The 16,137-nt window shown below is 39.6% G+C and overlaps 1 protein-coding gene across 2 annotated transcripts in view; it reads left to right on the top strand.

Annotated features, from left to right (window-relative positions):
* The window catches only part of ANOS1 (anosmin 1), a 279,804-nt gene that overhangs the window by 212,106 nt on the left and 51,561 nt on the right, over positions 1–16,137 (top strand). For both annotated transcript variants that reach the window (XM_081327557.1, XM_081327558.1), the window contains exons 5-6: positions 4,329–4,513; positions 5,942–6,071. In XM_081327557.1, coding sequence (XP_081183683.1) covers positions 4,329–4,513; positions 5,942–6,071 — 315 coding nt within the window. The remainder of the gene's footprint in view (positions 1–4,328; positions 4,514–5,941; positions 6,072–16,137) is intronic.

Consider the following 16,137-nt stretch of genomic DNA (forward strand, 5'->3'; position numbering starts at 1 on the left):
ACCACCACCACCACTGCACACCTCATCTGACCGGCCCACTCACCTTTCCAGCAGTCCTCCTGTCTCTTCCTCCGCTGCCGCCACATACAGTCTGAAGAAGAGGTTTGTGGGCAGTCCCACAAACCAAAGAACTTCAACCAATCAATTCAAACTTCACAATTTTTTTCCCATGAGAAGTTTGAATTGATTGGTTGAACTTTATTAGTCCCACTTTTTTTTTCTGGACTGCACATGGCGGTGGAGGACTGGGAGCCGCAGGAGACGGCTGAAAGAGCCGCACGCGGCTCCAGAGCTGTGGGTTGCCGACCCGTGGTCTAGCCCTTCTTTGAAGTGATGGACTAGGGACTGCTCAGGCCACCTCTCTATGTGACCAGCTATCTTGCAAAACTCTCTTACATACTCCAGAGCAGGTCTGCCGGCTTGTTTGATCTTATGGATTTGTTCTTCTGCTTTGAGGCAATGGAAGGGTCCTCAAATGTTTCTCTCAGTCCTAGGAGGAAGAGGTGGGGGACCTCCAATTTGGGGGGTTGCTCATTGTATAAATTATTCAGCCATTTGGATACCTGTAAGCTGGACGCCATCATATCGACCATAGCGGCTGGGTCCGTTTAGAGATAGGCCCAACAGTTCAGATGAGAGCGTACTTAATTGAGAAAAAAAATCAGCTTCTCTGGGTCCCCATCAAAGATTGCTTTGGAGCAGTCATTGGCTGCTGGGGCCACCTCTATGGCCCCCATCAAAGGTTGCTTCGGAGCAGCCATTGGCTGTTGGGGCCACCACTATGGCTGTTGCACCCCAAGTTGCTGCTGGCCCCACCCTGGCTGCTGCTGCATGCCCAGGGGTTGCACATTTGGGCGCTGTGGCCATCCCCTCTTCTATGGTTGCAATACTAGCAGTTACAGCCTCCTGAGTTGCCGGGGGTCTCCCAAAGATAGCTGCCTGGGTGGGGGCTGCTGTTGACCTCCTTGATGCTGGTCAGCGTGGAGCTGTGGTGCCCTCTGCTGCTATAGGCCCCTCAATGGTTGTTGGATGGGTGGGGGTTCCTGCTGGATCTCCCTCATTTGCAGGCCCCTCAGCAGTTGCTGTACATTCAGGGGCAGTGACCAACCTCCTTGCTGTGGTCGTCCTCCCATCAGTTGCTGATCTCCTGGCTTCTGCACAACCCCAAGGTGTTGTAAGGGCTCTATGAGCTGCTGCAAGCTCAGGGATTGCTGACTTTCCACCTGCGGGGGCTGCCATATTCCCCATTGCTGCAGGGGGCCTAGACTGGGTGATAGATATGCACACCGGTTTGGGGGATTGGCTGTCCTGGAGACTGGAGCTGTCTCTCTCTTGGGGCTGGAGGCCCTGGCAGGGGACTTCAGGGGCTGGAGGGCTTCTCTCAGTAGGAGTTGATTTCAGCTTCTCATCTCTAGCTCTTCAAATCTTTCCACTGACTGACTACGAGCTGTAGACAGGTATTTCCATTCACCCGAGTCCTCAGTGGCAGATGACCTGGTAGCTCTCCACTGGTCTGCTTTGGAAGCCTTTGAGGGTGACAAGGCAGTCTCGAGATGTCTAGAGTCTCCATTGGGCTGGGCCCAATCTGACTACCAGATCAGCTCTCCTTGCTGTTTGGGTTTTGCCTCTGGCTGGGAGTCCTGCAAAAGCTCTTTCTCCCCCGGCTTGCTGGCTGTCGCTTCCTCCACTGGGGTAGCAGCTGCTGCTGGGTTGCTGGCTTCAAACAATTTCTCTTTTTCCATGATGAAATCTTCTCCTGAATCTTTGTCAGCTTCCCTCAAGTCTAGGGACAGCGGCTGCAGCTCAGGACCCCTAGAAACTTTGGAGAGTTTGTAGATTTTGGCTTAAGGTTATGGTTCCGACAGATTAAACTCTTCAAAGAACTTTGAGGCATTGTTTACCTTAAAGAAACTTTATTCAGTTAGCATGGCATCGGCATGTACATGGTCAAAGCCAAAATCTGAATTCTCCTCCCCTTAGCACAGTATCAAACACAATTCTCTCCTCTAATTAACAGTCATAAATCACATTCTCCAATTAGGTTGAAATGCAGGTTTTCCCTCCTGTTCTCCAACCCATTTCTTATCATCTCTTATTTCAAAAGTCCTTGCTTTCACACACTATTACAATATTATTATGTCTAACTAACTCCCATCACATTCCTCCTCCTCCCCCAGTATCATCTAATTCTAAAAATAAAGCATAGGAAAAAAAAGGCTGCATCTCCATATGTTGTCAAAGCAAGAACATCCGATGTTAGCAGTGTTGACATAGGCATTTCCAACAAAGTAACACAATCAAGACTGACTCTTAAGTCATGCTATAGCCAACTGTCTTTAATCAAGAGAGTTACTCCCTTTCTTGGCAAAGAGCCTCATAGAGTGTCTTTGCCGTGCTTTCCATTCTAGTCTCTGAATTTGAAAACATGGAGGTCTATGCCATCCTCTGACTGCTCCTGCTGTTCTTAGGATGCCTGTGTTCAACCAGCCTCAGGTGATTCCTGGCTTGGTGATTCCTGAGGCTGACATTTTGTTGGTTCATCTGGAGCAGCCTCTTTGGAGACCGTGTGAGTCTTAGACCATGAAACAGGATTTTGAAAAATTATCATGAACGCTATGTCTTGAAACTAATGAATTTATATCCATATCTCAAGGATTAAATCTAATATGGAGGCTGAGTTTGGCATGCCAAGTATTTTCCCCCCGGATATTTCTCTAGAATAAGATGAAAAAATATACATTGGTCATCTAAGGTCAAATTCTTTGGGTTTCAGGAGACTGATGCTGACTAGGAAATTCTGGGAGTTGAAGTCCATCCCTTCCTAAAGTTAGCAAAGTTGAGAAACCCTGTTGTACTGCATGACACCCACCTGCACACAATTACAGGTGTTGTTGGAGTTAGTTCCAATCAAATGAATCCTAATGACCATAATGCAAAGCAGATGGAAAGTTTCTTAGAACGGTGGCAATAGGATTATTGTACATAATAATAAAATATTTTTGTTGAGAAGCTGAATTATTGCTCTTAAGAAGACTAATATAAAAATACATTGAAAAAAACCCCTCTGATTTATTCTGGGAATGATTTAAGTGGCACAAACAATTGTAACAAAGCACAAAGCAAAAAATAAGTCTAGCAATTGTAGCACATCAGTAGTTTCTCAAAGAAACAGTTTTCTTAGGTTTAAGTTTAGAGAAAATATCATGTCCTAGAAGAAGTATTACTTCTGGTTAAATATTCATATATGCCACATTTAAAGTTTTACCAGTTTTTTTTAGAAAAAACTAGTAAAAAAGTGGAAGCAGTAGAAACAAACTTGAAATAGTATTACTGTTTTCACTGAGACCCCATATTTATCATAATGAATCAGTTAAAGTCATATATGAACAATTAATTTCTGCATATAAGAAATCATCACACAAATTACATTTCTTGTAAAATTATAGGGTAATTTTTTTAATTGTTTATATGACAGATCTTCTAATTTCACCCTAGAGTCGCACTGAAGCTGGCCCCTTTGTTTTCTCATGTAAATGCTTCTGGGTATTGAATCAGTTGAAAAAAGTGTCAGTGGCTATATATATAGATGCAGCACCTGAAAACAGGAAATAAGAATCACTTCTGTAAATTAGAAGTCTATTAGAACTTCTAATAGACTGTCTATTAGAAATACCAAATCATAGAAATGATAGCATATCCACATAATACATTCACAGAACAGCTGATAAGTATTTTCAGTATTAAAGGTAGCACACAACATATTTTAAAACAATAAAGCAACATAAGCAAAAGTGTATTTGCTATTGGGATAATTAAAGTGTAAGTTAATATACTAACTCCAGCTGAAATACTTGTGGTATATTTCAAATAAAGGCAAATAAAGGTAAATTCATAAAATGTAAGGGTAGGTATTATATATATATATATATATATATATATATATATATATATATATATATATATATATATATATATATATATATATATATGTGTGTGTGTGTGTGTGTGTGTGTGTGTGTGTGTGTGTGTGTGTGTCTGTGTGTGTGTGTGTGTGTGTGTGTCTGTGTGTCTGTGTGTCTGTGTGTGTGTGTGTGTCTGTGTGTGTGTGTGTGTGTCTGTGTGTGTGTGTGTGTGTGTCTGTGTGTGTGTATATATATATATATATATATATATATATATATATATATATATATATATATATATATATATATATATATATATATATATATATATATATATATATATATATATATATATATATATATATATATATATATATATATATATATGATATACACTTGAAAACAATATCTTTTTATGTATTTTAGGTGTTCCTTTAAAACCCAGAAAGGAATTAAAATTTAGTGAACTTCAGTCTGGACAGCTGGAAATTAAATGGTCTTCAAAATTCAATATCTCCATTGAACCTGTGCTGTATGTGGTACAAAGGAGATGGAATTATGGGATTCATCCCAGTGAGGATGATGCAACAAGATGGCAAATTGTAGCACAGGTCAGTCCTTTTAATAGAATTCTATTACCTTTAAGATTTTCCTTAATATCATTTTAGTTAATCGGAGACTAAACATTTTTGGCTGGTGTTAATTGCCATCAAATATTAAACACACCCAGGACCTTCCTTAGTGAAATATGGGGTTCTTTCTTTGAAGTTTGTGCTGCATATCTGAAATACTGTGTAAGATCAAATAAAAGTTCTTGTTTCTTTCTTCCAGACTGTGTAGGAGATGACCAGGCTGACCCTGAGAGGGGTCAAACATGTCATAAGTCATGAATCCCTGCAAGCCTACCAGAGATCTAAGTCTAGCCCACCTTAAATGTTTTCTTATTTCCCACTAATTTCCCTTGCTCAGATTCTTGTAGAGAGGTTAAGCTTGCAATGAATCTTTATATTCATTTGAATTGTCTGAATCTCCTGATTTCCCCAGCACTTGACAGTCAGCTTCAGAAGGAGTAGAAGAGAAAGGGAGATCATGAGAGCCCTGATAGTGTAATGGTTAGAATGCAGTATTGCAGGTTAACTCTGCCCACAGCCTGGAGTTTGATCCTGGCAGGGCTCAAGGATGACTCAGCCTTCCATCCTTCTGAAGTCAGTAAAATGAGGACCCAGATAAGTTATATATAAGTTTAAATGTTATTGCTATCGTGCTTAATTTGAAAATAAGTCATTGCATCTTACAGTCTGCAACTTACCAAAGAATGTGGTGATCTGGTAGCAACAATTATAAGGAGTCATCTCTTGTTTCTTGTAGAAACATGTCAAGAAATTCTGTGCTTTGGAAAAAGATACTACCAGTCTTCCCAGTTTGGGCCATTGTTGCATATGTTATAGATGTATTTGTTTTGTTCTGGGAACAGAATGGAGGCATTTCCTACATGCACCTATTTTTAGTTCTGTATCGGAACAGGATTTAATCATGTAATTTTTTTACAGCAAGAACAGATAATATAAATCTTATTTTCTGTGGACTTCAGTTTAAGAGGATAGCTTTAAAGGGAAGACTTGGGCTTGTTTTTCATGCTGACTTATAATAGTAAGATGCACAAGATTGTGTGTGTGTGTATGTGAAGCAGACAGTATGCATTACAGGATGTAAAACACACAGACACACTGTGTGTGTGTGTGTGAGTGTGATATACATACTGTCTGTTTCTACAAAATGCTGTGGGATGGATTCCAGCAGCATTTACATCAGGGGGGAAAAAACTTTGAAAAAGTAACTTTTTTAAATTCAATCAGACAAAAGTTGTTTTGGTTGGATCCAGGCTGAAGTAGATGGTTTTAAAAATCTTACCTAGTCCAATTTTTATTTTATAAAAATGGGAAAAGGAATTTCTCTCTCAATAAGCAAAGCATAAAAAGTCCATTAATGGAGGTCACAGAAATAGTAAATGTGTATGTTAAGTACATTTTATTTTGCAGACCACAGATGAGCAATTACAACTGACTGACATCAGACCCAGCAGGTGGTACCAGTTTAGAGTGGCAGCCATAAATGTACATGGAACAAGAGGTTTTACAGCTCCCAGCAAACACTTTCGCTCCTCAAAAGGTTTGTGTTAATGTTCTTCATTGCACAGTCATCTTTGGTTGAATCAATACATGTGATCAGCAATGGGTTTAAACAAATAACACAAATAACTCCAAAGACAAATAATTTTGTTTTTTGAAGTTACTACAAAGAATTTAACATTCTACTAATGCTTTGTGTTGCATTAATGCTCTGAATGAAGTTGCTTCCCTTTTACATTAGAAAACATATTGGTAGTAATAATTAAGGCTATTTACTTCAATATGACACAATGAAACATGAAAATAAGATTTTGCTAGGTTGGACAATGCATGCCTATTAACAATGGAATGTTAATCTTGAAGATTAATATTCATGCTGCTGTCTTATTTTATCTGTTGCTTATATTTTATTTATGCATTTCCTTTTAATTATGTGGACTGTGTAAATATGATTTGTCTTTTTGAAGGCATTTGTTCAGATTGAGCATCCTATAATCTATAATCTGTCAAGTCCCAGTGATTTACATTCATCAAAGTCGGATAGGTGTTGTCTTACCATTTTCTTGCTTATTTTTATTTTTATTTCTAGTCTGTCTTTTACAGTTATATTTTTGGTAGGTTGGGCGGTAGTTTCTTTTTGCGTGAAGACTTAATGCAAAGAATGAGTTAAGCAACTCTTTTCTCTCTACTGCCTGCTACTTCCTTGCCATCTTCTCTCTTAAGTGGACCTACTGTTTCCTTGACCTTTTTCTTGTTATATGTTGAAAGAAACTTTTTCTTTAAGTCTTTGTTCATTCTGAGCCTTTGCTTTCCTGACTTCGTCTTTACAGATTTAGGCTGTCTGCTGATACTCTGCCTGTAATATATTGGGTTTTTTGCTTGTACTGATTCACGTGTCTGTTTAAACACTGCATTAACGGTTGCTCATTGGTGTGTATGTGTAACGGCTACTGACTAAGCCAGACTTGTTGTCTCCAGGACTATCATTGGTAGATTTGGGGCGGGAATGGCTTTCTTCAAATTTATTGGCCGCTGCCTAGTGGCCAACTGTATAAATAGCTGCGCAGCAGCTGCTGTTTCAGTTCTGTTCTGCTTGACTTCAATAAAGCATGTTACTGTCTGCAACCTTTATCTCGCTTATTTCCTACTACGAACCGACTACACAACACTGGCAATGAGGATGGGATGCTGCTTCTTCATAAGAGCCTGAAGTCACTAGTGGGTGAGACCAGCACAGTGCCTGGTAGGGACAGCATCCCCCCCCACCCCAGTCTGCCTAGCAAGCCATGCTGGAGACCACCCTGCCCTGAGCATCAGTCCCAGGGCCTACAAAGAAGCCAGCAGCACAAGGCAACATGAGACACGAGCTGCGAAGACTTCTCACCATGGCGAAGGTCGGAAAGCTAGAAGAATTTGATGTCACACACCTGGAGAGATGGTTGTCCTATTTCGAGGGCGGAGAACTACCTCCGGGCAAATCAAGTCACCAAAGATGGCCTGAAGGCCGCAACACTCCTCTGTGTGTGCGGGCCTGCAACATTCAACATCGCTGAGAACTTGGTTGCACTGGCCCAGCTAGAGTCCATTACGTACACAGACCTGAAGAAATGGCTCAGAGACCATTTTCAACCGAAGCTGTCGGTGATAGTGTGGAGGCATGCCTTCAAACAGCGAGAACAACAACCCGGCAAGATGGCTACAGAGTTCATCATGGCATTGAGACAAGTGTTGCGTCTTTGTCAGTTCACATACTTGGAAGAAAGACTTCAAGACCGTCTTGTCTGTGGACTCAGTAGTAGAGAACTGCAACAAAAACTTTTCACAAAGGAGACTCTCTCACTCCAAGAAGCTTTGAAAGAGGTCATGGCGGACAAAGCCACTGGCAGAGCCATGAAGGCATTGCAGCCTGCCAAAAGCACACCACGCACAGAAACCGTCCACCACGAGGACGCCGAGCAACGAGAAGATGTCGACTCTGACCACAAAGTTGACAAGATTCAAAGACATAAAGACAAGGAACAGAGACCCACTGACAAGGCAGTTCCCTTCCTTAAACATTTGGGCTGTGGAGGCCGCCATCAATGAGCGGACTGCTGATTCAGGAGAGCCATGTGTCAGGCCTGTGGAAAATCCAGCCACATCATAGCCATCTGTAGAGGTTGGCAGAAGGACCGCCAACTGGACAAGTCATTCAATAGAGGTACCAGGGCCCCGGGGCAGCATAGAGTAGGGTTCTGCTCCAGCCACAGGAGTGTCTGCTGCACGGGAGCTCACCGCCCCCTCAAACAAAAACTTCGACTACAAGTTGAGATGCGAGGCATTCCTTGCAGAATGGAACTGGACACCGGTTCAGCTGTATCCATTATTTCCCTTGAGACTTTCCGGTTCGTGTGCAGCCGCAGCAAGAGATGGGCCAAACTTCGGCCGCCTGATATTATTTTAACAGACTTCCAGAATTTCCAAGTAGCCATCAAGGGCGAGGCCACTTTGGCCATAAAATTCAAGGGGTTTTCAGGGGCCTTATATGTTATTGTTGTGGAGGGCCAGAGGACAAGCCTCATTGGGCTTGATTGGTTTGATGCACTGGGCATTTAAGTAAACAGGATTCACTGGACGCAAGCAGCGAACTTGGTGTCAGTATGTGAGGAATTCGTGGTGTTTTTGACACAAGCCTGGGAGAGTACAAGGGCCCTCCAATAGCCTTTAAACTTGATCCCTCTGTAACACCAATTAGAGTCAAGCCCCATCGTGTGCCTTTTGCGTTAAAAAACAAAATTGATGCAGAGCTGGACAAGCTGGTCAGTCGGGTGCTACAGCCCATAGATGGTGGGGAGTGGGAAACTCCTATTGTTACACCACTTAAGGCCAATGGGGAGATCAGGATTTGCACTGATTACAAGTGCACCATTAACCGGGCACTGCAGCATCATGCGTACACAGTGCCAGTCATTAGTCACATTTTGGCATTGCTGCAAGGGGGTAGCGTGTTTGCTAAGTTAGATTTGGCACAGGCCTTTCAGCAGTTACCAGTGGATGAAGCCACAGCAGCCGCACAAACAATTATGACACATAGGGGGGCTTTTAAGATCAAGTGCCTCCAATTCAGGGTTAGTGTAGCCCCAGGAATCTTCCAGGGAGTAATGGAGTTTACGCTCAAGGCCAGGAGCTTTCCGAAACCCTCAGGTGTTCCAAACGGTCTTGTACACCACGAAAATATCTTCAAGATTATGTTAGTAAATAATGTGCGTGTGTACAATCTAGGGGGGAGGGGTGTAATGTATTGGGGGTTTTGTACTGATTCATGTGTCTGTTTAAACGCTGCATTAACGGTTGCTTATTGGTGTGTATGTGTAATGGCTACTGACTAAGCCAGACTTGTTGCCTCCAGGACTATCATTGGTAGATTTGGGGTGGGAATGGCTTCCTTCAAATCTATTGGCCACCGCCTAGTGGCCAACCATATAAATAGCTGCACAGCAGCCACTGTTTCAGTTCTGTTCTGCTTGACTTCAATAAAGCATGTTACTGTTTGGAACCCTTGTCTCGCTTATTACCTGCAATGAACCGACTACACAACACTGCCTTTGTTATGTGTCCCTCTTTCCATGTTTTGAACTTGTCCTTTTTGTCTTTCAGTTTATCAGACAGATCTTTGTGCAAACATGTTGGTTTTTTCTTGGATTTCTTGTTTTTCTTTTTCAGTGATATTGTGCTGGACTGGGCTTTTGTGATAATATTTTTCAGGTTTTCCCATGCATCTTATTTCTTTTTCATTTTAGGATTTTCATCTATGGAATTTTACTTAGGTTTTCTCTGAGTTTGTTAAAATCAGCTCTTTTAAAGTTTAAGACACTGGCTGGATTATATTCTATTGCTTGTGTTTGCATTATATTGAATTCCAATATGATGTGGTCACTCTAGCCCAAAATTCCAGCAACTTCAACTTCCTCTATATCTTCTTCTCTATTAGTAAGAATTAGATACATTATCGCCTTTCTTCTAGTTCTCATCTCTACCTTTTAGACGACAAAGTTGTCAGCTAGATTGGTTAGAAATCTATTTGATCTCCCTCTTGCTGCAGAGTTTGTCTCCCAGTTGATATTAGGGTAGTTTCCTATTTCCTATTACTACTGTGGTATATTTCCTACATACTTGTTTAGCAAAAAGTTCATCTATTTCTTCTGCTTGGTTGAGTGGCCTGTAGTATACCCCTATAACAATGTCATTCTTTTTTCCTTTTATATTGACTCATATGGATTCTAGGAGATTTTCATCCTTGGCTTTGTGTACAGGTAATTCCCCCAGGTATGAATATTTATTTAGCAAATTTTCACAAAAATGAATTTATTCAGAAAGGGTACTTACGTTAGAAACTCAAAACTGTGACCCAAAAGAGGTCTGTATAGCCATGTGACTTGAATTCAGTATCTGCTGCTATGACCGCATGGGCCATTCGGGTTATGAAAAAGGCAGAGCTTTGGGTTTTTTTGTCCCTGGTCACATGGCCAAACAAGAGCCAAGCCGGTGTCAAGTTTTTTTGTTGGTTCTGGTGGAGAATCTATTGCTGCCTGGGCTTCAGGACTAGAATTCTTTGTATAAGTACTGTATTTTTTATTTTTTATTTTTATTACTCTATAGAGCTTGCAAACAAACAGTTTGGAAACTGCTCTTCTTTTAAAGTACTTTTTAAGCATTCTATAATGTTGTGTTTCCTTGCTTTTATTTTGGAGATTAGCATATATTACTGTAATTTGTAGGTTTAAAATTTAAATTGCCTCCAGAAGTTGTGGGTGCCCCATTACTGAAAGCTTTTAAGAAGACACTGGATAGGCATTTATCAGAAATATTCTTTTGTGAGTGCACTGGGTTAGACTAGATCAGGGGTCTTCAAACTTGGCCCTTTTATGACTTGTGGACTTCAACTCCCAGAATTCCTCAGCCAGCGTGCCTGGCTGAGGAATTCTGGGTGTTGAAGTCCACAAGTCATTAAAAAGGCCATGTTTGAAAACCCCTGGACTAGATTATCTCAAATCCTTTCCATCTCTGTTACTGTTGTAAGCCAACAGTTCTGTAAACCCTTCCCCCATCTCCCTCTGAGTGCCTGGCTGGAGACTCTTAAACTTATTAGTGGCAACTGCAAAAAGTCTTTGCAAAAGGAGAGTTCTGCAGCTTGCTTGCAGTGAATTTAGTTCCTGAGCTGAAGGAAACAACTGATTGTTGGCCAGCAGCAGTGGGAAGGCCTTTCAGTTCAGGCAGCGATTAATTAACAAAGCAGAGGAATAGTAAGACAGATCTTTGTTCATTTAACAATCCATTTGATTTAATTAATAAATTTGATTTTAAAAATTTGTAAAATTGAATCTGATTCATTTGACAATTTTTGACTTAGGATCCTAATGGGCAGGCTCCATTAAGTTCGTACCTGTACAGGACTACCTGTATTTCTGTAGAGACATAGTGATCTTTTATATATAATGCAACTCTACCTCCTCTTTTGTTAGGTCTGTTTCCTTTGAATAGTTTGTATCCTTCCATCAGTATATTCCAGTCATGAGTTTCATCCCACCATGTTTCAGTAATGACAACTATATCATATTTACCTTCATGTTCTACAGTAGTATTTCAAGTTCACCCTGTTTGTTCTCTAAACTTTGAGCTCTCCTCTATAAGTATGGGTCTTGGGTATGTTTCTTATATCCTTTACTTTGTATCTAGGTTTTCCATCCTTTCCATCAATGGAAATTATCAGTCATCCAGGTCATGGTTTTCCCAAAGGTGCTTTTTTCACAAGGCAACTGGCCTTCTCGTTTTTCTTGAAGACATTTCGCTTCTCATCCAAGAAGCTTCTTCAGCTCTGACTGGATGGTGGGGAATGGCATTTGCCTCGTGAAAAAAGCACCTTTAGGACATCCTTTCCATCACTTTCTGCTTCACTGTGGTTTTACTTTCTTTCTTCTTTCTTCTCTTTACTCCCTGCCTCCTTATATTCTTGCTTATCTAGTGATTTTTTCTTGGAATCAGGTTCTAAAGATCTTGAAAATTGGCTCCCCCACCCCCCTCAATTTTAGTTTAAAGCTCTTCTGATAAGACTTGCTTTAATATAACATAAATTTTTTAAAAAACTTCTTGTATACATCCTTTTAAAAACTCTAAACTTTTCTTTAAATTAATACATCCTTTTCTATATCTTTCTCTTAACATAGGTCTTTCAAATACACTTTCAATATTTCACAAACTTTAAGAATTACTGAAGCATTATATATAAAGGAAAAAAATATCTTTTCAAACTTTAGATTAAGACTTTCAATTACAAATATCAAACCAATGAAAATCCATCCTAATTCCAACTGACTCATTAAATTTAAGTCACTCCTTCCAGCTTGTCTTCATGGAGTAAAATCTTTTTCTTCTCTGGAATATTTTTCAAGTAGTTATAAGCTTCTCTTTTGCTCTAGGATTTCTCAACCTTGTTAATGTCCATGAGGAAAAATCCCCAAACTTGTCCTTTTAAAAGTTGCATATTTTTTGGAGCTTTTCTTTCAATTGTGTTGGGAGGGTTATATTTAAACCATCATAATAGAAATTGGTGTCAGGTTTATATTCCAAAATTGCAATTGACTCCTCTGCATTGTCAGCTATTTGTGAAATTGCCTCAATGGTTTGATAACTTTCTATACATACTTGCATCTCTGAAGTAGTTTGAGAAGTTTTTTTCAACATCTTTGGAGCATAGCTGATCTATGAACTGAGGGATTTTATTTAAAGTTTTTTCAAATACATCTCTAATAATTTGCTCCTCCATCTTCTTAACTCCCTCTTTAATCAGAGTAACTATTTTGTAAGTCACTTAAGAATTGCTGGCCAGTCAGGAATCATAAAAATTGGAAACTTTTATTTTATTTTAATTTTTTTTACAAATTTTATTGATTTTCTAATATTACATTCACATATTCGAAAAGCAACATGGTAGCTGGGTAATAGTAATTCATTTACATACAGATATCATTAGTACAGATTTCAAATTGCTACCATAAACGTTTCCTCTCTTTTTCCCTTCATATATACTGTCTATTTATAGATTTAAAGACAAGTTTTATCCTATCAGGGACGCGGTGGCTCAGTGGGTTAGGACGCTGAGCTTGTCGATCAGATGGTCGGCAGTTTGGCGGGTCGAATCCCGAGTGCCGCGTAACAGAGTGAGCACCTGTTACTCGTCCCAGCTTCTGCCAACCTAGCAGTTCGAAAGCATGTAAAAATGCAAGTAGAAAAATAGGGACCACTACGGTGGGAAGGTAACAGCGTTCCGTGTGCCTTTGGCGTCTAGCCATGCCGGCCACATGACCACGGAGACGTCCTCAGACAAGCGCTGGCTCTTCGGCTTTGAAACGGAGATGAGCACCGGCCCCTAGAGTCGGAAACGACTAGCACGCATGTGCGGGGGAACCTTTACCTTTACCTTACCTTTATCCTATCAGTCACATAGAAAATAACTTTCTTATATATATATCCATAGTTTTTAGTTTACACATATTCTAATTGTTTTAACATACAATCTTTTAGACAATCAATGACTTAATAGATTTTTCAATTTTAATTTCCACTAACATTTAGATTTAATGTTTGATATTTATCATTCCCAAGATTTTTAGTATGCTCCCAATTCATCTATCACCATTCCTTACAAAATCTAATATTCAAAATACACATCCCATTTACTTAACTTCTCACCCTCTATGTCAACAAATTAAGGATACAATATGATATCCTTCCTTTTTGCTAATTTACAGTTGTTGTTTTTTAAGTAGTAATCAAAATTCTTTTTATTTCAATATTTAATACTTCCTCTCTTCTGCTTTATATCTGCTATCTATTGCTTAAACTGATAATTTTTATTTTTAACATTCCATATAGACCTATTTATTACTTTCAACAATAGGTTTTAGCTTGTCTACATTATTCACCTTTACATGACTTTTATGCACAAATCAATATTCAAATTAGCTATTAATATTTATACTGCTAAATTTTAATGACCAATTTTTTTATCTCAGTTCATAACAGTGTCTTGTGTTCAACATACACATCTTAACTATTTAAATACATTCTGTTTCAGGTTTCAATAAGATGGTCAAAACTCCATTCTTCTTGAGTCTTATTCTGGCTTTTTTCCTTTGCCAAATCATCTTCCATGTCCTTGTTTTTGGGTCATCGAACCAATCTCCTTGTAATATCATGTATATTAATTGATATTGGCACAACCATCTGATTGCCATTTTTTTGAGAGGACTTGTAGGTCTAGTGGGTCGTCTTTCTTCCATATCGATGTAGTTGTTCTGAATTGTTTGTCTTCTCATCCAACTGTTCTTTTTCTAGATCAGGGGTAAGCAACCTTGGCTCTTTTATGACTCGTGGACTTCAACTCCCAGAATTCCTGAGCCAGCCATGCTGAGGGGAAAGGGAGAGGTTTCCAAGCTGAGCCATGCTGGCTCAGGAATTCTGGGAGTTGAAGTCCACGAGTCATAAAAGAGCCAAGGTTGCCTACACCTGTTCTAGATCCTCTAGTTCCTTCTGAGTTGTATAAAAAACCTTTTCCTTTTTCCAAGTTGTCAATGTCTTTTCTGGATTTTCAAATATCAATATTTGTTTAATAGTAGATTCTTCTGTCATTGTACTTGAATGTTTCGTTTTTTCTATTGTATTTTGTATAGATGATTCTTTAGTTGTGGTCAAAGTTTGGGCTTTCATATCTGGGCTGTCTTCTTGTTCCTTCACATAGCCTCTTAGTATTTCATTGGTTGTGTTAAGAATTTGGATTAGTGTTTTCAACATAGCAAGAGTTTGTTGATCTTCCTCTGTAAATATATTTTTTTCCTGGTCTTCTTCCATATTGGTATTTTAAGCTAAAGGCTTTACACTTAGAAAATCCAAAAGAGAGAATTTTTTTCTAGGTAGCACAAAGCCTTTAACAGCTGTTGTTTCAAAATTCTCAAGGTTATGTATCTTATCTATTTCCCTGGGCAGTCAGCCAGGCCCCTTTTAAAGTTTCCCTTTGAGTCCCAAAGTTGTCTTAATCTTTTCAGTCTTCTTTTTTTCATAAGAAAGAATCCAGATTTCAAACAGAAGTAGACAATGAAAAATAGGAAATAATTTTTTTTTCAATCCACATCCTTTGAGAAATAAAGTTCCAATTGGGATTCAGTTACTTTTTCAACGTCTAAATCGCCCCTGGGTGTTTAGTCGTTGCTCTTTCTGGAGGGAGGGCAAATGTTCCCCTTCCCTCACCGCAGAAGGTAGAATGCTTAGCAGCTTAAAGAGGTACAGAAAGTAATTAGGGTGTAAAAGAGATAGATCTCACCCAGTCTCTTCCGCGCTGCTTTAAGAGTTGTCTGGTGGAAAATGTGACTTTGGCTGTTCACAGCCTAGGGATAATGGCCAGTCCTTTCATCTGCTGGTTTGGAGGGATCTCCAGGTCTAACGGGAGAGTTGCAGCTCTCCCGCCATCCAGCAAGCACCCCTCCTTGCTGGTCACCTTTTCGGGGCAACTTTTGGCCCCTTTCAGGGGCCCCCAGAAATGCGAAACTGGATGGGGGAGAGAGAGCAAGTCTCTCAGCCATCCGTAGCAGCTGCATGACAAACCGGAAGCCCAAAAATTGGAAAGTTTCAGCCACCCACAGCAAAGACCAAGCTACAAATTACTAAAAATAATAAACTAGAACCACAATTTTCTGTCCTTATATTTCTCCATCAACATTTTTTTTAAAAGATACTCCTTATTTTAGCTTGCCTTCAGTAGTCTTCTTTCTTGTTGTTTAACAGATTTCCTTTATCTTATTTTTATCTTTATCAGAATGAATTATATTGAAGGGGAGAAGTTAATATATTTATCTTTACTTTTGCAAGTCTTGATTTTGTCCCTAGTTTTCATTGCCATACTTCATTTTCTTTAAATTTAGTCAATCTCAGGATTCTTAGACATTTGTTGAAAATGTATGATAGCGGTACATTTGTTCATTCACAACATAAAATAAATTTACTAACAATTAGTAGTCAATCACAACTCCATGGGTGTGTGGGGTTGTGTATTGTCTATAGAAAGACTCTGAACA

This window comes from Vipera berus (genome assembly GCF_964194415.1).
Source record: "Vipera berus genome assembly, chromosome: 4".
Classification (NCBI taxonomy): Eukaryota; Metazoa; Chordata; class Lepidosauria; order Squamata; family Viperidae; genus Vipera; species Vipera berus.